Here is a 26454-nt window from a genome sequence, read left to right on the forward strand (position 1 = left end):
TAGATTGGAAGCTTTTGTTAGAAGCAAAAACTGATGACATATTATTCTATTAGGGCCGCCTAGAACTGAGGTGGACGCTCTGTCAGTTTGGTCCCCGGGCCTCCCTACCCCCAAAAAACTTGTCAAACATATACTACTCAGATTCCGAACTGGGCCCCTAGCTTCTAGCAAGGCTGACATGGCCTCTCGTTGGCCCTGTATATTATTACGCAAATTTGTATCACATCTCACCAAATTTGGCTTGGTTGCAGGGATACATACCAAGATATTTTATTACTTGAACCATTGGTGGGGGGGGGGTCACCCCTCGTACGAGCAAGGACACATCCCCTAAATATTGTGAAGACCCCCCCCCAATGAGAAAACAGTCAAAACACCCCCAAAAATTTCAAAGGCGCAGTCTGCGCCATGACCCCCTCCCCCCCCGTAGGTGGGCACATGGGGTTCGAAATAAGTCCAATTAAACAGTGATGTTCCCATTAACTTTTCTGAGACTTTACCTCCAGTAATCCATTTCGCGCAATTTGTGTATGTGAACCAGGGTTGCCAGATTTAGGAACAACAAATACGGGACAGACTTCTAGAAGTAAAGAGGAGGGGGTCAGGCACGTAGCTAGAACTTTGTTAAGGGGGGGGGGGTCCAAGGTTGCACGAACTTCAAAAAGAGGAGGCATGCTAAAGCAGAATTAGTAGCTGATAATTAAACAAGACTAAGATAAATCCAATTAAAACTGATCATTAAAATATGATAATTAACTAAAATTAATTAAATAATTGAAATTAATAGAGTCATTAGTTAAAATTAGTTAACAAAAAGTTTATGTTAAGTGGTAAATTAATTATTGTCAGTTTGTAAATTAACATTAAACTGAAAGTTATCACATACAAAGTTTCCAAATATGGGTGAACCTCTGTCCTCCTGAAAATAAGTGATATATTTTCTATTAATAAAAAGGGCACAATAAAAGAAAAACAGAAAACGAAAACTGTTCTAGAAATTACTTGGAAAATGCATGCGATAATTTAATAAAATATTAAAGCTTTGTAATATATTTCAACAAAATATGTACATTTGTACTTATGCCATTTTATTTGAAAACTAGAAAGTCACCCGTCAAGGCATGACGGGTGAAAATTGCTTCAACTCTTCTACATTTGAACGAAGCAATTGCCTGTTTGGTGATATTTTGATAGTTGAAATTTTAACTCTAACATCAGTGGATTAACCCTAAACTCCAGTAGATAGCGTTCATTGTTTTCGTTTCTTAATTCCTCTGAATGTCACAGTCTTACCAGTAAAACTGTTTAAGTTACCGGATCGAGTTCAGCCTTGTCATAATAAAGCCTTTCCTTGCATGTTATCGAATATTACCAAAACATATATCGAATTACATGTCATGCCGTGGTGCGAATTCATTGTTGAAACACGTGGGTTACTCGATCATCGGCATTATTTATATGAGGATAAATAAATCTATATCTATGGAGTCGAATGTATAACTATATGAATGTTACATAAAGTAACCCTGTCCGATTTGAACAACATTTCAGGAAAAATCCCACAACTCTCTCAACGAAAATATTAACAAGGTTTCATTTAAAAAGCTTGAATTACTTTTTATTTATTTACATTTATAATATTCTTTTGATAACACGAAATAGAATGATATTTTCAATCTTATCCGTTTTCTAATTATCATTCCTAATCATCAATTAAAAGCTTGAACAAACTATTAACTCTTTGAAGGACGGAGGTTTCCTTTGTTGCAACCATTTTTTATATATATATTTTTTCTTTCTTCAGCCAACTGACAGTGATTTCAGTTAGCTGGAAAAAAAAGAGAAGCACGAAATAAATAGTGTTCTCAAGTGAAGTCGCTATTCCTCAGAGGGTGAAAGTTGTTCGAAAAAATTTTAAATATCAGAAATGGCGTATTGCCGTTTTTTATCATTATTTTTTTCTTTCTAACGGGGCTGTGTTAGAGGCTTTAGTCTTTTGTGGAACAAGTGCGAACCAATGATATGGCATCCAGTCATTCATATGCCACCATTAAGGCGCGGATGTGAATGTCACAGGAAAATTTGATGCCCAGTTTCCACCAGATGGAGACACCTGAGCTCTCTTCGATGCGAAACTGCAAAAGGAATTTAATTTTGTCAAGAGTATTCACAGTCAAACGACCTAAGGGATCTTTTACATGCCGATTAATGGAATGTATACCTAATGAATTAAATTAAGCATCTGTGTAATTTTATTTTAACAACATGTTGTTAATTTTAACAACAATACATATCATATTTTACGACGCAGGTAATGATTTTTTTTTCTTCAATACGATGTTAGCAAAACACTCTATTGCAAGAAATAGTAAATATCTTTAGCTTGAAGAAAATAAGTGTTTAAAAAAAGGCAATACATAAAAGAAAAGCTCAAAAACATTTACCTCGTATTCAAATTTTTGGTTTCTTTGCTTGTAACGCAGTAAATAGCAGTAATTTTTTCACCTAGTAATTTATAGTTAAATGCACATGCCTGTTTTTTGTTACGTTTAAGGCTACCTTCGCAATTTACTAAAGATGGATGCATAGATGCTAATTAAATAACTCCTTAGTACAAAGCCAGTGAATAACAATTAGAAAATGTATTCCAATGATCAGTGGCGCACACAGGAATTTTGCAAGGGGAGGGTCCAAGATCGAAATTCTCATTCTCATATCATACCCCCAATACGCCGTCAAATACATTGACTTGATTTTATCGTTTCTCGAGAACGAAAACAGTAAAAAAAAAACTATTGAATAAATAATTAGCATTAATTCATGAACTATACTTAAATACATTACCAGAAAGCAAAATAATGTACGCATTAACTTTTCTCAAAATTAAAAAATGGATTCAACAAATGCAGAAGCACCATATGATTATAGAAGTTCATAAAATATCACTTAATGTGATCTGTTACTACAAAACTAAAAACATGGTTATTACAGTGTATTCATTTATAATCACCATTCTGCTTGTTATAGGCAATTTGTTAAAGGAAAAATGCTCAATATTTTTTAAAATCTTTTAGTATGAGGATTTTATTTTTTCACTTATTAGAACTGAAATTATTGTTAAATTTTGCTTGAAATTATTTTAGGCACAAAATACATAGAATCATAATCAATCGGGGAAAAAAAGCAAGACCTATGGGAGGGGTCCGGACCCCCTGGACCCCTCCCTTGTGTGCGCCACTGCCAATGATGCAAATACAAATATGTTTTATGGAACAACATCGAATAAGATTTTTTTTCGTCAATTAAAAACTAACTGTTTTTCTTTTGGGATCATTCACAATTCAGTAAGATTTAAAAGTAATAATTTCTAATAAATTACTTATTACATGCGTTAATTTGGCCGAACTTGTAATTTCATAAACTAATCACAGTAAAATATTCAAGTAATTCTCAATTTTATTTTTCTATAAAATTTTAATACCGTAAAAAGTTTGTTACATCAACTTCAAGTTTTATTTATTCATTTATTTTATTTATTTTACCTTCAAACACGAATTTATTTATGGGCATTTAATATGTTCCATGATCATGCTCAAATATTGGGGGGGAAACATCAGTAAAAAATCTACGTAATTTGTTACTCAGAAAGGAGAGAGATGTCAAAAGTAATCTAAAAGTTCAAATAAAAATTTTATTAAAATACAAATTGAATCTGAAATGAACCATGCCAAAAATATAGAGTTAAAATGAAAAAAAAATCAATAATTATTTTTCTCATCCTCAAACACACGAAATGTGTAGAACTTGTTTTTTTCGCTGCTGGCTTAGAATCTAAAATTAGTTTTTAAATGGAAAAACACATTAACACGTAAAATTACTCGTATTATCAAGAAAACTTTAAAAGGGAGCACTGCGACTTACCTAGTTTGAGTAAACTTAATTTTCTTTTGCATACAATTTTGTTCAAGATATGTTTCCTATAAGTATGACGTAGATAAAAACTGCGGGTTAAAACAGAAAAGAATAGGAATTCAATTACTGATTCACCAGGAACGCACCTCACTCTGGCTGTTTTTCGTACAACATGCGTCTACGAAATCCACGAAAATCCAAAAAGAAAAGAGAAAGAAATAAAGAAAACCACGCCGATGAGACTGTGGGATACGGCGGAAGTGGCAATAAATGCTTGTTTTTACTTTGCCAATGGCAATTTGATGGACCAAGGAGAGGGTCTGAATTTCAAGGTCACAGGACCCAGCTATGTTTGAAAGTCGAAAGGGACATTTCCCCCGTTTCGGACGGAGTAGGTGACACAGCAAAAAGCAGACGAAAATTGGGAACCTGCATTTGTTGCACGAGGTTCTCGTGTTCTGAACTGACTCAAGCGCTGGGAAAATTGCCGATTACTGGGAATATTTAAGGGGAGAGAATGCTGCGTTTTATAAAATCATTATCTTTCGGAAAAATTTTGTTGATGCGAGATGCAACAACTGAGAAAAAAGGAGAGGGGTCTTTCGGGAAGGGGGGGGGGTCCGGACCCCATGGACCCACCCCTTGGCTACGTGCTTGAGGGGGTGGACTTATTTTTGAGACGCCGCTGTAAATTCAATCTCAACAAAGCATTAAACCTCAAAAGCTGTCGCCTATCAAGGTATAAAAATAGTTTTCATCGCGAATGACGACGCATGCGCAGAGTTATATTTCCAATATTAGTCAATCAGCAAAGAAGCAACCATTCGGTTCCTAATAGTCTGACGCAAAAAAAAAAAAAAAAAAAAAAAAAAAAAAAAAAAAAAAAAAAACATCACACACACATACAAACCAAATTAAAATTTAAACATTTTTTTTTTTTTTTTGATGTCAGATGATTTTCTTATTGATCCTTATTTCACATTTTTTGTTTATTTTTTCCCTTAAAATAATGTCTCGTTCTGTAAAATATTGTTATCAACTGAATACGGGACTTTAGTCGTCCCGTATGGAAGTTCCCCGGGACACTTTTTCAAAATACGGGACTGTCCCTTGAAATCCCGGACGTCTGGCAACCCTGATGTGAACCTATACATAGTATATGTTCTATACATTATGAAAATTTATGAATTACGCTATGTGTCTAAAAAATGTTGCAGAGTCTAACGGCGTACATGGAGTATTATACCCTACGGAAACACCACAGCAATTTAAAGAATATAATTACGTTGATCGGTAACGCAGGTTAGTTCTGTTTTTATTTCGGAATCCAGCGACCGTCCCGCTGCCCACACGCTTCTTCCTCTCCCGAATCGAGGCCATCGCATTCCGACGTCACGCTCCCCTCCTCCGCCCTTCCTTCGCGCATGCGCGGGCTCCGAACGGGACAAAAAGTTGGCCTCCGCCGCCAGAGGCCCAAAGTTCGTGGCAGAGTGCGTGTGTGATATCGTCTGCGGAGTTCGCGTCTCGGTGCCACACTGGATACCCTACAACACTTGTGCGAGATGGGAGAGACGGTGTCCGGCAGCGCCCACAACACGGCCGACTATCTGGCCCAGCTGCTCAAGGATAAGAAACAGCTGGCCGCCTTCCCCAACGTCTTCCTGCACCTAGAAAGACTCCTGGACGACGGTGAGTACACACATTCCATCACGTGCACGCCATTTTGTTGCCCCCCCCGACCCAGGGCCGACATCTTGGCCCCGAATGCCCGTCCCGGACCCACGTTACCGAAGCGCACTCATGTCGAAAAAAGAGAGACGAAATCGAATCAATTCATGCCCCATGTTTTTCAATATATCGTCTGCGTATGCTTTATGATAATATTTTGTAAACATGTTTTGGCAATGAGAGTCATTAAGAGCGATTGCAGCGAGTTTGCGATGGTTTTCTTTCTTCTCTTTTAGGGCAGTAGAATTCGTAATTGTGTGTTGGGGCATCGTTCTAATAAAATTGTGGTGTTTTATAACATTAGTTTCTTTTTAATTTAGTACAAGCAGTTATTTAGCAATTTTGAACTCAAGTCCGTTCGAAGTGAGCTTATGTAACTACCGTACACTAGAGCGCTAAAAGGTGTCAAAAATCCTTAGACGTCATTCTACTGGTTCCGAGAACCCCCTTCCCCATGACTCATTCGAACGTACTTTCGATTTTTCTTAGAAATCGAATGAATCAAACGTTATCACCAGACGATTAAACGAGCAATGTTAAACACTGACGAAATGGCAGGCAGATAATAATAAATAAGTTTTAAACATCGCTACCGACGATAAATAAGTTCCAACAATCCCGTGTCTTTCGAAGAGTCGTTCGAGGAGGTGGTGTCTTTTGCGAGAACCCTCTTTTGGCATTTAAAAGTTCTGTGTGTGGGATAGGCTCCTAATGACCTCCCACACAACGATGAAGTGCATTCAGACGCCATCGACACGAGAAAATGACGAAGGTAAACAGACTAAGGATTGAAAGCCTTCTCGGAATCAAAATGGGGGGAGGTCGGGGGGGGGGACACCCACCTCTCCCATTCCTGCTAAAACGAAAGAAATGTAGGCACTGGAAATGGATCATCTGAGACTCCTTTTTTCTGTCATGTCTTGTTAGTTTTGAAATGGAGGGGGTGGGGGGGATAAACAAACAACTCAGGCCAGGAGGGGAGGGCTTTCATTCTCAGTTGACCTCCATACGTTCTGGACATGTCACTTTCTGTTTGTCATGTCAATTTTGGCGGCTGAAAGGTACTAAAATTGCTAAATAACTCAAAATCCCGTTTTCCGCCCAGACTTTTGTTTTCGACAGAGGACCGGGAACACTCACTGTCTTGTGAATTTTATAGTGAAACCTGTGTAAGTTGACCACTTACGGTACAGTACTTTAGTGGTCAACTTAGACAGGTGATCAACTTACAAAGGGTTTGTTATGATTCTCAGCCAAATTTGGTGCATATTGGTGGTCAACATAGACAGGTAATCAATTTACAAGGGTGGTTAACTTTATAGGTTTTACTGTATTTCTGGATTGTGTGAGCCTATTTTTGATGCCATCCATTGGTGGGCGATACTTTGTTCGTGTGAAATGATGACTCTGATTATTTAAATTGCACTCAGAGCGTTGTTTTTTTAAATAGCTCGGGTCCCCCTCCCCTTCAACGCCACTTCGGCTCGAAATCCAGTTTTCAGCCCAGACTTTTGTTTTCGACAGAGGACCGGGATCGAGTCCCCAGATTTTAACATCGGGTGGGACATTAAAATATATGTTTGCTCTAAGAAATTGTTTTTTTTGTTGGAAGCTGTGAAACTCTACATGTCACGCGAACATTAAAAAAGCATACGGGCAAACATACTCTCACGAAAAGGATGGGCTGCATGAAAGTGAATAGGAAGGGACTCTTCTAGAGTTGATCCTTTTCTTTGAATGGAGACCGATACTATTTTGCCAAAACGAAGGACTTGAATTCGAAAGACGAGTGCTCGGGGAAAGAATAAAATTCCAATGTCATAGTTTTGTTTTGAAATGCTTCGGATCGAACCGGGGGTTCTCGCTCTCTTTCGACTCGCGGCACCCTTCGAAGGATTGGAATTTTTCCATCGCACCCTAGTCTATCTCTTACCTATCAAAATTATCTCCGAGATTTAGAAAGCCTGTCGAGACAAGTAGATTAAAGATATGGCAACCATGCCGACTCTACTGCAGAATGAAACTGCACGAGCAGGGCCCAATACAGGCTGATTTTGCTACCGTTTTTCGGTACCTTCACAAAAATCTTGTTTTGAAATGGGTACTTTCACAAAAATCAAGTAAGAAAATCAGTAGCTTCACAAAAACATAAAAAATTTGCATCTTAAAATATAAAATTTGTTTCTCTGTTTAAAACAAAATTTACTCATAAAATAAAATTCTAAGCAGGTTTATATAAACAATTGCTTAAATAGAAACTTTTGTAGTATTTTAACTATTTTTTAGCTGTTTATGGCCTAAGTTTATTTATGCAATAGTATCGCAATCTTTCAACATCTGTTTTGGGAAATGGTTTTTCTCATAAATTTCCTATATTGTACACAGTACATAGCCTATTAAGCTGTAATTACGTCGTTATTTTTCATACTTCTTAGGTTTTTGCTCACCCCCCTCCCCAAAAAACGAAATCTGTTAAAAATAATACTAGATGACATTTGCACTTTTCGAACTAAAATTTCACTTGTTCTACTTCTCTTTTACAAAAATTAGGATGCCTCTAAAATTTCACAAAAACAATGATGATAAAAACTTTCACAAAAATAGGTAGCAAGAAAAAAATCCCAGATTGGCGTTCTCGAAATGTTCTATGTGTGGACTTTTCGTGTTGATATAGTCTAAAGTCTACTTCTCGTTTCACTTTGTTCCAGGGTTGCCAGATTTAAGAACAGTAAATACAGGACAGGCTTCTAGCAGCAAAAGGGAGGGCGGGGGGTATATTTTTGAGACGTCTATTCATGATAAATCTGAAAAATTCAATCACGACAAAGCATTAAAACTCGCAAAATTTTGCCTATCAAAGTAGAAAAATAGTTTTCTTTGTTCTTAACGATGCATGCGCAGGGATAAATTTCCAACATTAGTCGATGAGCAAAGATGAAGAGACCGTTCGGCTCCTCGTAGCTTGCCGCTAAAACAACATAAAAACCAAATCGAAACGAAAATAAATCTTGCGTTTTTGATGCCCGGGGGGGGGGGGGAGCAGGGACCCGTAGCCTGTGGGAGCACAATCTTAAATGTAACTCCATTGAAAAATCTCTTGTATCGTCTGGAGAGCAAGGTGGCCACGGGAGAAGGCAATCGTGAACCAGAAAGCTCGTTGTCGAGGAAATCTGTTGGATAATGGTGGGGTGCCCTCTCTCGTCGGAAAATAAACGACCATGACACGTTTCGACAAGTGACAAGAGTCTTAAAACTTCTGCCACATTATGAAAGGTTTACATATTGAGCACTTGGGAAACAAAGCAAATACACACAACATCAGCTGTGTCTGTATTACTTCTTTAATAAGCCTTCCGAGCTCCGGAGGTCATTGCCAGGGAGTTGGAAAACCCCTGGATTAAACTGTCATCGACTCTCCATGCAATTTTTGTTTTCAAATACAAATAGAATTATACAAAAGTGACGACCAGCAACAGGCTCTGGGCCCAGCTAGACTGGTCCTGGTCAATTTACAATCCCCAGTGAAGATCAATGGCCCTCTTGAAACTATCTACTCCCTTGCTCATTATCGCCTCTTCCGGTAAGCTGTTCCGAGGTTCCACTACCCTGCTAAAATAATTTTTCCTAATATCCATGTCAGCCTGAGATTTAAATAGCTTAAAACAATGACCCCTCGTCCTGTTTTCAGTGCCAAACTTCAGCCCTGTAACATCTTTCCTTTTAATAAATTTAAACAGCTGAATCATGTCCCCTCGATCTCTTCTTTGCTCGAGACTGTACATTTTAAGCCTTCTGAGCCTGGAATCATAGTCTAAGTGAGAAAGTCCATTTATTAGCCTTGTAGCTCGCCTCTGAACCCTTTCCAATACGTTAATGTCTTTCTTAAGATAAGGAGACCAAAACTGAACAGCATACTCCAAATGAGGTCTTACCAAACTTCTATATAAGGGCAGAAGAACTTCTTTACATTTGTTTGAAATAGATCTATTGATAAACCCAAGCATCTTATTGGCCTTGTTACTAGCAATTGGCGGAAGCGAAGGGTGTCTTTCCTGCATCAAACTGTTTCTCTTTTCCTTGGTAGTGCAGCCAATTTTCTGGGAGTTGTTTTTAAAATAGGATGGGGGGGAATAATTTAACTACAGTTCTATGGATAATAGATTTATGACAGGCACTTGAAAATAATTCTATGGATATCCCTGTGACTTTTTAAACTAAGAAAGTGGAAAAAAGCACTATGTATTTATTGCAGTGTTCCCACGGGTCCTTGAATGTCTTTGAAGCTCTTTATTTGGGAGACTTGTAACAGAGGGCCTTTAAAGTGCTTTGTTTTGAGCACAGTTCTTAATTATTTTGACAAGGTTTTCATTTAGCGAGTCTTTAAAAAATGAGAAATTCCATTTAATTTTTCTCTTTATTTTGAAAATCATTGTTTATTTCTTTTACTGTGATGTCTGTAGAAGCTTAATTATTCATTTAGAATAATACACTATGGTAGGATAACTATAACATTTTATTTACAAAGGAAGGGAGAGATTGTTATCGATGTATGTTAACGATGCTGCGCGTTACATAGCTGTTCGTTTACATTCTTTTATACAGTTAAAAGTTACAGTTACACTACAATACCACGGTTGCAGTTACACCTATGTTACAAATATATTTTACTGAAGTTTAGAATTTCAATGAAATAAGGACTTTGTTAATTCTTTTAAAATTTTTTTTCTCTTCAAAAAGAGCTTTCCCTGCTCTCATTTTCTGAAGTAATGTTTTCTTTTGCTAAAACTGAAACTCCTCAAAGAAGTAGGTTTTCTTCACATTTCTTGTCGAAATTCATTGAATGAGCATTTTCCAGCAATCGCGTAGAAACGAAAGGCCATCTTTTTTGTCTGGATTTTCTCCCGATTCGTGTATTCATTTTCTGCTCCCTTGTACTGTTATAATTTTTTAATAATTTGAAATTTTGAAACCTTAACTTATTTCAAAACTTTTTAAACATAGTTCAGTCTTTTTGATTGTATTTTGTTTATTTTAATCTTTTTTTAAACACAATATTAAACCACTCTGCATTGCACAAAATTGAACCACACTTATCCTCTACTTTACAGATTTCTTTTTTTATTCTGAATTGTTGCTTTTGTTGTGGGTTCAATTGTTTATTCTCGTTACTTTTCCTGTGCTTGGCTACTTTTTAATATGAATTAATATCTTCCCGAATAAAGGCATATGTATAAAATAAAAAAATATATTTTGAACCACTCTGTAAAATCACAAAATGCTCCAAAAACAGGGTTGTAAGATTTTCGGCCAGTGATGGTTTTAACCATGGATAAAATCAGTTTTATCCATTTTAGGCCACTTAGATAATTATCAAATTTTAAATAAAAATCAAATAATAATTTATTAAAAATAAATGCAAAACAAACCATAATCATCTCATTATTTATCTAAATAGTATGTTTTACAGTTTGTAAAAATGACAGCATGTTTAGAAGATAAGGTTTACATGAAAAATATGCAGTAACATTAAAAAAATAATGCAGTGAAACATTGTAAGTTGAATAGATCGATTTCAATTCTCGCACATAAAGTATTTGATAGTATTTCAAGTAATTTTGAAAAATAAATGAGAGAAAAAAAAAATTCTTTTAGAAACATATAAAGGCATTTTCTTAAAAACAAAACTAAAGGTATAGGGGAGAAACACTTTTGAAAATTAAAAAGCAACACTACTGAAAAGTAACTATATGTTACAGGCTGTTTTGTATTCTTTTGTTTTAGTTGTGAGTAATTTCAGTTATTAATTTGGAAAGAAGTTGAAATTTGTTCACTACTATTGTTATAATAATGTAAATTACTTCACCAATATTATATTTAATTAACAAAAATTGTTATGCTTATTTAAACAACTTCCAACAAACAGATTTATTAGTTGCTAAACACACATCTCCCACATACATACAAATTAGAAGTTGTATTTCCACGTAATTTAGTTTTGGTCAGTTTTATGGTGGTTACATCTAGTTTTAGCCAGTGGCTTGGATAAAATCGGTTTTGTCCGGCCAAAACTACAACCCTGAAAATTAATACCATAGCCTATGAGGATTATTTTTGCAAAAAAAAAAGAAATTCTATCAAATGAAAATGACATGTAAATATTGTTCACGTTTCTATACCCCTTCAAAATGTTTCTTCTTACTAAAGTAACTTATAAATATTAAAATGTAGGAATCGGAGTTGGTAAGGTTTTGGGCACTACGGTAAAAACTGCAGTAAATACCGTGGTTTTTACCGTCTTGTCCGAAAGTGTCGAATTATTGACGAGTTTCCTGTGTATGATGTCAATTGTAAACCCCCCGATCCAATGCAATACATTTTAAATAATTAAATTCTGCAGCTAGTAAATTGGAATTATTCTTATCAATTCAACTAATAAAAATCAATCACTGGCTAAGATGAATTATTCTAATTTGGTTGTATTACCCCTTTTTCCAAGAATCCGTCTTCAGATCGCAAGAATGTTACAGTTTAATTCTTCGGTTGCATTTTCCCCTGTCAACAAGCTTAAATTTTCGCAACTAAAACACCCGGTCCAGGAACCCCCCCCCTTTCCCTGGTGTTTGGAAATCTTATCTTTAAAAACTTGTTTGTGACGTTTTTCTACACTGAAGGTGTCGTTGCTGTTCTATGACGCAGTATTTTCGGTTTCCATGTTCTATTTACTTTGCTTCCTTCCATTTTTCGTTCATTTGTCAATCGGTCCTCATTGTGTGGGCTTTTCGTTCTTTTATGCACTGCTGATGGGGCTTGCATTTGACATCCACGAAACAGCTGTTTGCCGAGTTTTTTACTCTATTTTAAAACTTTATATGTACTGTATACACGTTGTTTTACTCATTCCAAGAGTACGAAGTTTCTGACTGCTTTTTTACAATTTATTATAGTTTTTGTTCATTGTAGTTACAGAATGTATTGTATTAAAAAAGGAAATTACACAAGTTGTAAAATATCAGTGCATACATCATCAATTTATTATTCTTTAATCAATGATTTAAAAAAAAATTCAGTAAAACATGATGTAAAACCTATATACACAAAACAGGGTTGTAGTTTTGCCCAGACAAAACTGATTTCATCCAGGCCACTGGCCAAAACTGGATTTAACCACCATAGTACTGGCCAAAACTAAATTACATGAAAATTCACTTCTAATTTGTATGTATGTGAGAGATGTGTGTTTTGCAACTAATAAATCTGTTGGAAGTTTTTTAATTAAGCACAGCAATTTTAGTTAAATATATTAGTGAAGTAATTTATATTATAACAAGAGTAGTGAAAAATTTTCAACTTTCTTCAAAATTAATAACTGAAATTGCTCACAACTAAAAAGACATAAGGATACGAAACGGCCTGTAACAAAAATATAGTAACTTTTCAGTAGTGTTGCTTTTTAATTTTCAAAAGTGTTTCCCCCCCTGTACCTTTAGTTTTGTTTTTTAAAAAAATCTCTGTATATGTTTCTAAAAGAAGTTTTTCTCTCATTTATTCTTCAAAATTACTTGAAATACTTTCAAATACTTCGTACATTTGCATGCGAGAATTAAAATCTATCCAACTTACAATTTTTCTCTCTATTTTAATGTTACTGCATATTTTTCCTGTAAACCTTTTCTTCTAAACATGCTGTAATTTCTACGAACTGTAAAACGTACTATTTAGATAAATAATGAAAGATGATTGATTATGGTTTGTTTTGCATTTCTTTTTAATAAATTATTTGGTTTTCATTTAAAATTTGATAATTATCCAAGTGGATAAAACTGATTTATGGCCTGGCTGGTTTAAACCGGTTTTATCCATGGCTAAAACCACCACTGGCCAAAACTCTTACAACCCTGGCACAAAAAAAAAACTTTTAAAAATTAAGCTTTTTTTTGTGGGGGGGGGGGGGGGGTGAAGATTTTTTCCTGTAAAATTTGGCTACAATTTTGAATTGCAAGATAACTGATTAAATCACTTCAAAAAAAAATGGTATGTGGCCAAAAATTTGGAATGGATGTCCAACAAAGACCATCCCCTTCCATTCCTATTCGAAATAACACCAGAAAGGACCATTTGTTTGAAATTTCTAGCTTTAATTTTCGTGAAATAAATTGATCCATCAAATAAATCGATTTTTCAATCGATAGTTAATTTTTAACTCTGGAAAGTGAGGGGGCTGTTGCCCCCCCCCCCCCCCCCCCCCCCCAACGTACGATCCGCCTATGTCATGAAATATTGCTGGTATATTTAGGAATTGGAAAGTAATTGTTTCCCAATCATTTAATTTGTTTTTTCCTTGTTTTGTTCTTGAGAAAAGTTCTGTGCCTTTCCCTGTCATAAGTCTATTAGTCTATCACAAGAAATTCATACTTAATTTTTTTTAATTTAATTTGCAGTAATTTTTTCTCACATTTAAATCAAAACTAATTTGCTATGCTGGAGATTTTGAAAAATAACTACAATGGTTGCATTAATTTATATGGAAATATTTCACATAAAATTGTCGTGTTAAATGAACTTCTGTTCTATTTTTCCTCAACATTTCTGATGCAGATCCCATTTTATAGACTTCTCTGCGTAAAAATATCGGATGTCTCGGTGTTTCCCTGTTCCCAAATTTGTTGATGAATCTCATTGGGGTGCTCGAAAAACAGGTTATGGAGAAGGATTGACACAGACCATATTTCTATTCCGTTTTTCCTCTTAAAAGCATTCCTTTGAGTCTGTTCAGACGCGTACTGCTTGCAGTCTACATTCTTGAGGTCATTTTTTGTTACAAGTATAATACAGTCACTGAAATGATTACATTTACACCGAGAGTTACTCTTTAATGCAGTTGAGTCCCGACTTACGATGCGTTTCAAGCCTGTTGCGTGAGTCAAAATTTTGAGTTGTGAAAAAATATATGCATAACAATTTTTTTAAATCATACCAAATACTTTTAAGACACTTAAACACCTCGTAAACTGCTCTAAAGCATTCTTAAACCATACACTACAGTTTCTTACATAAGGAACTGAACTTTTACTGTATTTAAAAAATAAAACATTTATTCAGCATGAAATACTTTAAGATGCACAAAATGAATGACCAATGGGAATAGTGATGTAAAATACCTGGGTATTTATTTTTAGGGGTAAATACCCAAATTGGGTATATACCCAGGTATTTATTTCAAAAATTTATATTCAACTAAAATACTTTTCTGTATGTATTGCACTATGTATATATATAACCAACCATATACAAAACAATTAATTTTTGCCCAAAAATTGTATTTCGATCACATATTCAAAGAATGAAACAACTTAGCAATCTAATATGATATTTGCATTAAATGTGTTGGATATGCCTAATCAATGTTGATAGCCAAATTTCAGATTTAAAAAGCCATTCTACAAAAAGTAAAAAGCTTAACTGGTTACAAAAAAGCAAACATCAATTTTTTAAGGTCCTAGTCTTTTATAACCCAGTAATATGTCCCTTGCATGACATCAAAATGTAACGAGATGCCGCTCAATTTTTTATTTTTCTTTATTTACCTATATCCTATAAGCAGAATTTTCCTCCAAACCTAGTTCAAGTGTTTAGGTGTATTCTGCTGATAACGTATCAGTCCTTAGTTCGCTTAATTCATTTTGATATTTTGACTTTCACTCCATATTGTATTTCAAGCATATGTATTGAGTGTGAGAAAAAATAGAGACGTTACAGCTAATATGCTTTAATTTAAAGAGCAAAATAATTTAAAAAATAAATGCAGTACAACATAAATGTTAGCATAACAAGAAGTTCCGTCTAGAACTAGACGAGCCTACTTTCCCGTATACCCATACTACTTTCTAGTACCTGATCAATATTCTCAAAAATAGCTAAAATCGCAAATTTTTTCAAACATAGTTTTTTAAATATTTTAAACTGATTTCTAGGAATAAAATATTCCTTACTTTTCTTCAAAAAAAAAAAAAAACGAACAAATAAAATAGCAGCACTTTTTGAACAAAGCAGCTAATACACTTCTTTCCATTAAAAAATTTTTTTTAACAGCTTTCAAAACGAAAAAATAATAATAATAAGTTCATTAAAATAAATACATCATATAAAAAAAATCGTTTCTTTTTCCCCTGTTGCCAAAAATAATTTTTTAAACGAATTAATGCACTTACCAATATAAAAAAAAACAATAAAATGTCAACTTAAAGAAATAATTTTCATTGTCAAAAAAAAAAAAAAATCGTCTGCGCATATTTTTCGAGTTTATTCACCGAAAACTAAATACCTAAATTAAAACTTTAGCGTGAAAATAAAAACAAATCATATCAACAATAATTATTTCACAGTTAAAACCACAGCAGCGGAGTCGGAGTCAATCTCATTTTGGGATAAAAGAGTCGGAGTCGAATATCCAAGAATCGGAGTCGGTCATTTGTCCTCCGTGTATAAATGTTTGCCAAAGCTACGAAGTCAGAGTCGAAGTCGGGGAGTCGGAGTCCGATTAATTGTCGGGAACAGGAGTCAGAGTCGGTGTCAGGTGCCCCTAAATTCTCGGAGTCGGAGTCGGGAGTAGGTCGTCAAGAGCTATTTCCAACAAAGTTTGTTTGAAGTAAATCCGCCTTTTAATTCGGAATCTATATTGACTTTCAGTTTCCCCTTAGGCGCTAATGTTAAGAGATTTGAACTGTTCAAAATTGAACGAAAACTTGTTCAAATCAAAAAGATATTTTCGATACATGTTTTTTATCAAAAGTTTTTCCCTACAAAGTTTGTTTGAAGCCACTTCGCTTCTAAGTTCAAGATTTATTTTTGATTTGAATTTCCCCGTAGGCGCTAATGTTAAGTTTTTTTGAACTGTTCAAAATTGAACGAAAAATTGTTCAAATCAAAAAATGAATTATGGGAATGAGATGTCCTCGCCGAGATCTTTCTAACAAAAAAAAATTTGTTCGAATCGGACTATTCATTCAAAAGTTATTAGGGGGGGACAGACCGACAGACAGACAGACCGACAGACAGACAGACCGACAGACAGACAGACCGACAGACAGACAGACCGACAGACAGACAGACCGACAGACAGACAGACAGACAGACAGACAGACCGACAGACAGACAGACCGACAGACAGACAGACCGACAGACAGACAGACAGACAGACAGACAGACAGACCGACAGACAGACAGACAGACCGACAGACAGACCGACAGACATTTTTCCCCATCTCAATACCCTACTTTCCAATTTTTAATTTTTCAATATTTATCTAACTATTTTATTTATTTTTGACTTTTTTTTGTTTTTCGGATATTTTTAAGATGTATTAAGCCTTCTTTCATGCTTTTTTCTTCTTTCTCTGATTTTTACTGGGAAAGTAGGCTAAAAATGAGGGATGCACCGGATAGTGATTTTACCGGATATCCGATGCCCCCTTACCTGCCGGATTCGGATATCCGGCATTTCGATTGTATTGCATATTTGCATATTTTTCTACAATGCCGTTTCAAAACAATAAATCAAATTTGTTCCACATATCATTTCTTTAAAAACATGTTAAGTACATTCAAATGTACTTTTTTAGAGCCTCTATATTTTAATTTAGGAATTGTGCTATATGTAAAATGAAACATTAAAATATTGTTTTATTTCGACAGATTTTTTCGAAAGAGAGAAACTTTCGGCAAAAATTAATTCTGTATGTAATGTACACATAGTTTAAACAAGAAAATGAGTCGTATTTGATTTGCATGACGTGTAGAAATTTTTTAAAATTTCATCATAAAGTAATACATTTTCTTGTTTCCAATTTAGAAATAACAAAAAACAAAACTTTGCTTTGAAATTATTTTTATTACAGATAATACACGTGTAAAATTTTTCTAACATACAAGTTAAAAAAAATATTAAAATAGAGCCAGTTTGACTCAAAAAATAAACTTAAATAATCAACTTAAAATTTTACTTTAGTTCCAGAAATAAAGATACATTTTCTCTAAAGATGCAAATTAGCATCTTAAATACAGGGGTGCCCCCCCCCTAAAAACCATAAATCCCCCCCCCCCCCCATATTGGTTTCTTGATTGGTTTCTTCATCCTTTTAGTATCATTGAAAACGGAAGTTTCCACACCGTACTACTCTAAACATTGCTTTGTTTCAATGCAACTAATCCGCATTTTTCATTAGTTTCTTTCATTCTTCGTTTTAATGTTCGTGAGATATAATGGCACCAAAGCGTGCATTATTAAATTATTAATACTGTAACTATATTATTGTTTTATTTACAAGTCTCTCTCCCATTGACCATTAATTTTATACATCGTAACAGAGTTTTATGTTGAATACTACAGCTTTTTTTATGCAAGAAATGGTAATATATAGTTAAGAAATGATTCAAAATAGTGTGAGATGTGTTTACAAATGCCTAAAATTTTTTTAGTGTTTCTAAAAATCCGAATTCATAAATTTTTCTACTACGCTAAATTTCAACTTACGCGAGAGGAGTAGTGGAATGCATTCAAGTCGGAACTTGACTGTATTTTAATTTTCAACACGGCCGCTCCTCCAACTTCAAGCGCTTTGATATGAACCATTTCAAGGTCGACTGTTCACTTCAGCGTGTTAAAGCAGAGAGGGAGGGAGAAATCTTTGGCAACATACCATCATCAGATTCGCGAAGGAGAGGGGATATACCAGTTGGGGTGCTTGCTCATCATTGAACAAAGTTTTGCTTAAGAATTGAAAAGTGAATCGTTATTGTTTCCAGATCAACAAGCAGTTAAATATTTTGTCGAAATCTATACCACTTGGAATAGCTTAATTATTGTATTTTTCCTTTAAGGGGGAGGGGGGAATGTGTTGAAGTTCTGAAAAGGGGTTGAAAGCTAAAGCCTCTCCAGTGGATTGGGGAGGGGTGATCGATTTCATTCAAATTTTTAAAAAGAAAATCAATCCACAGTTTGTTATATTTTTAGTTTGTATTTTATAAATTATGGTCAGTCAAGTCTGTATTTTTGACCCTCCAAACAGTTTTATCCCCTGCATTGTTTTCAGACAGTTCTGCATAGAAAATATAAATCTGATTTTTATCAAAAAACAGCATGGTCAATGATGGAGAGGCACCAAGACCTTTCTGGTTTCATGTGGATCACTTCCCCATAGCTAGCAAAATAATTTCTAAGATTGTACTCTTTTGGTATCTGAGCTATGTGTTGTGTTAATGTATATTTTTTCATTCATTTTGTAACCACCGTGCATCAAATTTGACTGAAATGATGAAGGAAAACTCATCTTTGGTAACGTTATAATTTTTACCAAAATTTATTAAGTTTGGTCCATGTTTTCTTATTTTTTCTATTCCTCCCCCCTCCCCTTTCAAATCTTTATCTTCTACAATATGTGCTGAAGGTGTATGTTTGGGAAGCATGCTAACAATGTCAAACACATGTTTTGCGAGAATTATGCAATTATGTGTATTGTTTGAGATTTCAATCTTTTCGCATCCTGCAAGTAGGGTTGTAGTTTTGGCCGGACAAAACCCATTTGGACAAAACCGGTTAATACCTCCCAAAACTGGGTTTGACCATCATAGAGCTGGCCAGAACTGTATTGTATAAAAGCACACTAATGTGTGTTAACATGTAAGCATATACATATTACACATTTTAATGCATGATTAAAAGAAATAGGTGGTGTATTTTTTTTATCATAATTGAAATAATTTTCTGATTTATTGATTTAATGCAACTTTTCTTTTACAAGCTATTTTTCACAAAACTTGTAACATGTTTTCAATGCGTTAAAATATTAGTAATATACTTTGATTAAATTTGAAATTCATTTTGTGCGCCTAAAACTATGAAATAAGTATATATTTACACTGTTTGAAACATAAGTTTTAAAAAAATTATCACATAATTGTCCATTGAGGTGACTAATCTTTTGGAACATGTTGTCATTTATTACTTGCATAGGGTGTGCAATGAACTGTTTATTTAAATAATGAATAGTGACTGATTATGGGATTGATAATTCATATTTCTTTTATATACTGATTTATATTGATTTTAAACATTTCCTATATCCACATCCAATGGACAAAACTGATTTTATCCATGCCGGTTTTAACCGGTTTTACTCATGGTTAAAACCACTACTGGCTCAAACTCTAACAACCCTGCCTGCAAGTATTTCACTCATTTTTAATGTTGGAAGGTTTTTTCATCATATGCTACTATATATCTGCTATTTTTTTATTCCAGTAATATTTTTATTTCTTAAATTTACTTTAGAAAAAATGCAAAAGTCGGTCAAAAAATCTAATCTAACTACCAGTCTCGGATTGTATTGAAACTTGGCATGGTTACTCTTTTTATTTATTTAAAATATTTATGGTTAATCTCTAATGGTTTAGGCTTTACAGCCTGTACATTTTTTTGGAATTTCATGATTAAATGAAGAAACTCAAAGTTCTTCTGATCCTGAAATAGTATTTTAAAGTTTTTTAAACCAAATTTTGAGTTCCAATCCCTGTAAAAAGTATGTTCTACTGCATAAGGAATGCTTGGATTTTTCACTCTGTTGTTAATTTTTACTTTACAAACTTTATTTTAAAATTTGCATTCTCATTTTCAATACTTTAAATTCAAATATTTTTAGTTAAAAATATTTTTCTCTCAAAAAATGAAAAATTGATATATTTGAGTGATGCAGCCAAGATTGAACTCTGACCCTTTGTCTAGGACTCGGGGGCGGGGTGGGGTGGGGGGAGAATTGCTGCCTTCCTTTCAAAAAATTTTTATATAGAAATAAACAAACTTGCAAGAAATAGTGCAAAGCAGCAATTTGTACAAAAGGGGATATTAATAACAATAATAAATGAAAAGCAATAACAAAACCATAGTTTAAATATCTTGAAGAAAAGAGATTTTAGTTCTTTCTTTCAATTTGCCTCCCACTCCAATAATGTATGCTAAAAAAAACTAAAGTTTTAATATACAAATTATTTTACCGTTATCCCCATTTTCCTGATCTTTTCATAACTGCAATTTGAGAAACAAAAATTATGCTTTGAAAACAATATGTGCCATGCATTGTTTTAATCACTATTCAGTTATTTCAAACATAATTAACAGGGAACAAATTTTGTATTATCTTAAAAACTGGTAAATTAGTTATTTTTGTTGAATATTGTCAGCTCCAGAGATGCATGAAATTTTAAAATGTAACTCGCTGATAATGGGGCATCACGGTCAATTGGCTGTTTTGCATTTTGGGAACAATGCTGTATATTTGTATACATAATATGTATATCAAGTACTTTGCCCCCTCCTGGAAAACTTTGAAATGGTGTACTTAAAGTTATCTAATCATTTCTGATAAGGCCTTTAAAATTTTTGTGAGTCCTTAATTTTCACTTTTAAAAATGAGTGAATCCTGTCCTGGGCAGTGGCGTCCATGTCCTGCACACATACACACACACCTACACCTACATTCGTGTTCTTACACTCACGCACAAAAGCACACTCATGGTTGTGGAAAGCATCCTTTGAATTCAAGTTGTCAAATATTAGTTTCTTTTGGGGGGGGGGTGGCATTGACCAGCACAGTCGAACCTGTCTATCTCGAATTTTATAGAAAAGAAGAAAAAAATAGAGATATGGAGGTTTCGAGGTAGAGGTTTTGAAAAAAGTTCCAAAAATAAGTAATTGGAGCAATGACTCGAAAGTAAAACTTTGGAAGCAATTTTACTAATCAACAATGTCCCCTTCCTCTCAGTTTCAGAAGGGATATAATTGCTGGAAAACTTGCTTCTTGTACATAAAGTTTTAATTCTGGAGGATTATGTGATTGCTAATATTAAGAAAAATGCTTTCTGTCTCCAAATTCCTGTCAATACAGATTGTTGGGGATGGAATTCAAGAAAGACACTTTAGTCGAAATTCGAGTTACGCAGGTTTTCAGAAAATTTCATTCGAGACAAACATGGGGGGAAGACATTCAATTAATACTTTATGTGCAGGGAAAATGAAAAACTTAGACGTAGAGAGGTTTTCGAGATAGGCAGGTTCGAGATAAACAGGTTTGACTGTATGTAGCTATTTATTTTCTACAACAAGCGATCATGGGCTTGGCAGAAATATTAGTTTTTTTTTTAAACCTGCAGCAGATTTACTGAAACAAGATTAAATCATAGACGAAAGAAACGCGGGCTTGTACATTTGAAGGATCCACGAAGCTCTTCTCGTCTGCACATGGAGTAAAGACATCGGTCTGCATACGTATATGCAGGTAATCATATTTGACAGATAATATAACCAGGGTTCGTACGGGTTATGGAAATCTTGGAAAGTCATGGGAAAAAAATAACAGAATTTCAGACCTGGAAAAGTCATGGAAAATTGAAATTTCCTTTGAAAGTCATGGAAATTTATTTCAAGTCATGGAAAAATTTCCTGGACAAAGAGAAAGGAACAGTAACTAAAGGAGCATTAGAAATCTTGAGTGATTTAACAGTATAGCACATAAAAGCTATTAAAAATGGAAAATTGAACGATCCAAAAATCAAATCTGAATTTTGAAATCTCATTGCATCCACTTCTGTCGCAGCAGCTTGCCATTTTTTGCAATGTGATTTTACTACCTGGACATCACTTATTTTTAATTTTCTGTTATTTTCAACACTTATGTTTCATATTCTGTAGTAGCAAAATTTCACGTTCTTAGTTTTACCACGCCCGCTCATAAAATAATAATTAAAAAAAAGCAATTCAATTGCATGCGAGTTCGATTCCATCACTCGTAAGGACTTTATTTATTAAATTTATCAGAGTTTATCTTAATTTGTTGAATGTTTTAGAAAATAAAGATCTTAAGTCAGGCGACAGAATGCAGAAAAAGAGGAATTCTAATGCTCTAAAAACAGTAGTGCCCAACATACGGCATGCAAAACATGCGACCCACTGCTACGTACAATGTCGGGAATTAAACGTGTTCCGGAATTTCTGAACCTATTAATTTATATACATTTGAAAATATGCAAATTTGTAAACAAAACAAATATACTTTTGAATCAGAAGATTGATTTATTACTGAGTTTTTTTCAAAAAAAAAAGGTTTAGAAACAAAGAACTAAACTATGTGGCTTTACTTCAAAGAACCAAAATACTGTCAAGTTATGTGGATGATTAAAGGCACTGTTGACACTAAAAGGTAACTTTTGAAGCAAATTTGTTGAAACTTAGTGATGACTCAGTCAACCTTTGTCCCATTCAATATCATTGTGCCTGTTTAAAAAAAAAATCAGGCATTTAAGCATCATCATATTCGCTTCACTGCATTTTTGCTTTACTTAAATTTATATGATGAAGACAAATAAGAATAGTTTAGTGTTTTAAGTGTACACTTATATTTTTCCATTACGAGTAAATGCTTCAATGAGGCTGTAGCATTCATATAGACGTTTTGCTAATGCTCATTTCCAAATATTACCAAGTTTGAGATTAAATAGTGCTATTCTCTTTGTGTAATGAGGTCATGAAAATTTTCATTGAAGTCATGAAAAAGTTTTGGAAAAGTCATGGAATTTTTTCATCCAAATAGAGTATGAACCCTGTATAACATCGGTCGACCTCCATGCGATTCCTTCCCCCGATGTTTCTCTGGAGATCGTCCCATAATCGGGCTACCAGGCGTGAATGTATTTATAGTGCGGCTCTGGTTAGCTAAGCTATGACTTTGACAATGTTTACCTCTATTTCGGGTAATAGGGAAGTGTAATTGGCACATAGTCGAGTTGCGTTACTTTCGTAGCAGCTTTGCAAAAATATTACCACTGAAATCTGAGCTAAAACCAAGTTTCTTTCTCGCATGATTCCTTAAAGCCAGGTAAACATTGTCAAGGTCATAGCTCAACTAACCAGAGCCGCACAATAACTCTCAGACAGCGATGATCTTCTCATTGGTTTGTCTCAAGACCGAAAATATCGGAACAGTCTCCGGATTTGATGACCCGGATACCATCGGAGATACCACGCAGTAGAAGATGCAGAATTAATGTCGATTTGAAGAAATGAACAATGGAAACTTCTTTAAAAGCTTACCAAAAATTTATTGGTCTATCAAATACCAAAAATAAATGAACTAATAAGAATTAACCCTGGCCATAAGCAGAGGCAGAATTCGATAATGCCCCGTACTTACCAGACCTAACACCTGAGAGGCTATGCAAAAAGAGTGAACGATTAGAAGCCTTCACTATTTATACAGTGATGCCTCATATGCAAGTGGTTGGGCATCAAAGGATGCCAACCTAAAACTGCAACTTTACGTGTGCCAAAAGAGTTGAAAAGTCAATCTCATTTGAGGGTTTCACATTACATTAGGAATGAGAACGCAGTTAAATATAGTTTACTGACGTCTATCACATACTTGCCAACTCGACTGCTTTTAACCACGGTTGGCAAAAACCCGGTTTAAAAAAAAAAAAGCCCATGGACCCAGGGTTTTTTGGGTTTTTTAAAGAAAACCCAACTAAAGCCGGGTTTTTTAAAAGAAATGTGGGGTTTTTTTTGTCTTTTTTTAGGGAAAATGTGAAGTACTTTTAGCATTGTAGCATAAGTATATGGAGAAAGCACAAAAATTGTCTTGGGGTAAAAAAAGCTGGAAAATTCAGCGTTTAAAGAAAAGTATAAAAGATGACGAAACCCCAAGAATGGTGAATTTTCAGATTTTTTAGTTTCCGTGATTACCAACAGTTAGGCAAAGTTACTTCTTGAGTGATAAAATCTATTGTGTGTTCGTTTTTAATTACTACATTTTTTTTTTTTTGCATTTTACTTTATTGTATTTCATTTTGCTATGCAAAAATACTGTAGAACCTCAAGTAGTTTAAATCCCTTTTTACTGAATTCCAGAAAAAGACATTTCTTTGAATTTTATGTTGCCTGTTTTTCTATTTCTGTGTACGGAGTAAGAAATATTAAACTTTTTCGTAAGATAGTGGAAAATACTATACATCCTATTCTGTTTTCTGTCCAATCGTTTGTAAAACCTGTTAATTTCTAAAAAATATGCCTTGTTTATTAGAGATTTGTAACGTGTTGGTTTGCAGAAAATAATTCACATGAAAGCCTTTTAGCTAGAGTAGTTTCCTCTGTACAATCTACAAATATTGAGAAAATCGGACGTGACGGGACTTAGTCAAGATAATTTGAGTTATTTATTGACCAGTTAAAGGAAGAAATTAAATATATTTATTTAAAATCTTTGAAGTATTTTTTTAATGCTGTTAAGAAATACTATTAAAGTTCAAAATTCGTTTTTTATGTCCATTGTCTGTGGTGAAGAACAAATAAAAAAGTTTAAATAGTAAAAGTATTTAAATTAATTAAATTTTTAAAAAACTTCTCAGAAAATTATAAAAAGAACCCAAAAGTGGGCTAAATAATAGATTTTTTTCGAAAAAAAAAACCCATTGGGTCCAATCCGGCCAACCCTGCTTTTAACGGGAGGACTCCTGTTTTTTGCTTCCATCTCCCCCTTTTTTTACAATTTTCTCCCGTTTTTGCAGTTTTTTACATCAATCATCAAAAAGTTTCACTTTGTTCTCAATAGATGGCACCCTTTTCTAGTCAACCTATGTCAGGGAATAAGAATTTTTCCAATTAGCAACTCATTTGGTAAAAACTAATTTCTCAAACTTTTCACATTGCATGTTCAACGAGGAACGTGTTTTGCTGAAAATTGCAGCAGATTTCAATCCTTTTGCATCTTGAAAATATTTCAATTATTTTGAAAGTTTGAAGTTATTTTAAGATGTGCTGCCCTATACATACTTATTTTATATTTTATTTTCATTATATAGATTTTTTTTCTCCAGATTTTAGGAATTGAATTTTTGTAGCTCTTTTCGTTGAGACTGGAGGATGTGCGAAACTTTTTGCAAATTCACCCCCTATTTAATTTTTCCTCTGCGGTATATTTTTCTTGCTGCTACCAATTAGCTTAAGTCTGTGCATTTCACTTTAAATTTAGCATACACATTGTTTAAAGGAATAATTTAATAATTCTGTTGTGAAGACATGTTGCTGGTGAATCACCTATATACCTCGAGTGGAATCTACCTTTTTTCTTTCAAAGGTTGGCAAAGTTGATAAAGTCTTTAAAAAGAAATAATTTCGCCCCGTTTCGAACGTGCTGCCGGAAATCCGCGGGGCTTTTCCGATGGGGGGGGGGGTCTTCTGCTTCTCTGTGCATAATACTTTAACTGTGTGTGTGTTGCATGTGTGTACTACCGACTGACCTGACTAATCCCTTCTTCCTGACGGCAGAGATCAACAAGGTGCGCAACAACCTCTTCCAGGTGAACGGCGTCAAGAAGGAGCCCATGGTCCTGCCCGACGCGGACGGACCCGTCGTCGCCTGCTCAGAGAAGGTGTACGTCCCGGTCAAGGACCACCCCGACGTAAGTGCCGACCGGGGAACTAACACTTCCTGTTAACGTTTCCTGTTTAACATCTGGAGCATAAAATGTGTAACATCTCCTGTTAACATTCAGGGAGCGAGCTCTTAAATGTGCAATATTTCCTCTTAACATTTCCAGAATGGAGTATGAAATGTGTAACCGTTCCTGTTAACAATCGGGGAACAGACTCTGAAATGTGCAACATTTCCTGTTAACATTCAGGGAACACTCCAAAAAGTGCAGTATTTCCTGTTAACATTCAGGAAACACTCTCAAATGTGCAATATTTCCTATTAACATTCAGGGAACAAACTC

General features: G+C 34.5%; 1 protein-coding gene across 1 annotated transcript; it reads left to right on the top strand.

Moving 5' to 3' along the window:
• The first annotated feature begins 5408 nt into the window (after positions 1–5408).
• LOC129226153 (protein held out wings-like) lies at positions 5409–26175 on the top strand. The gene is made up of 2 exons (XM_054860754.1): positions 5409–5601; positions 26006–26175. The coding sequence occupies exons 1-2, from the start codon at positions 5475–5477 to the stop codon at positions 26173–26175; spliced, it is 297 nt and encodes a 98-aa protein (XP_054716729.1). The 5' UTR covers positions 5409–5474.
• Positions 26176–26454: the final 279 nt, after the last annotated feature.

The sequence above is a fragment of the Uloborus diversus genome, chromosome 7 (assembly GCF_026930045.1).
Source record: "Uloborus diversus isolate 005 chromosome 7, Udiv.v.3.1, whole genome shotgun sequence".
Classification (NCBI taxonomy): Eukaryota; Metazoa; Arthropoda; class Arachnida; order Araneae; family Uloboridae; genus Uloborus; species Uloborus diversus.

Excerpts from the sequence above, each read along its gene's own strand:
- LOC129226153 (XM_054860754.1), top strand. The coding sequence starts at position 5,475 with ATGGGAGAGACGGTGTCCGGCAGCGCCCACAACACGGCCGACTATCTG. Across the intron at positions 5,602-26,005 it reads AGAAAGACTCCTGGACGACG|AGATCAACAAGGTGCGCAAC; the intron begins GTGAGTACACAC and ends TCCTGACGGCAG.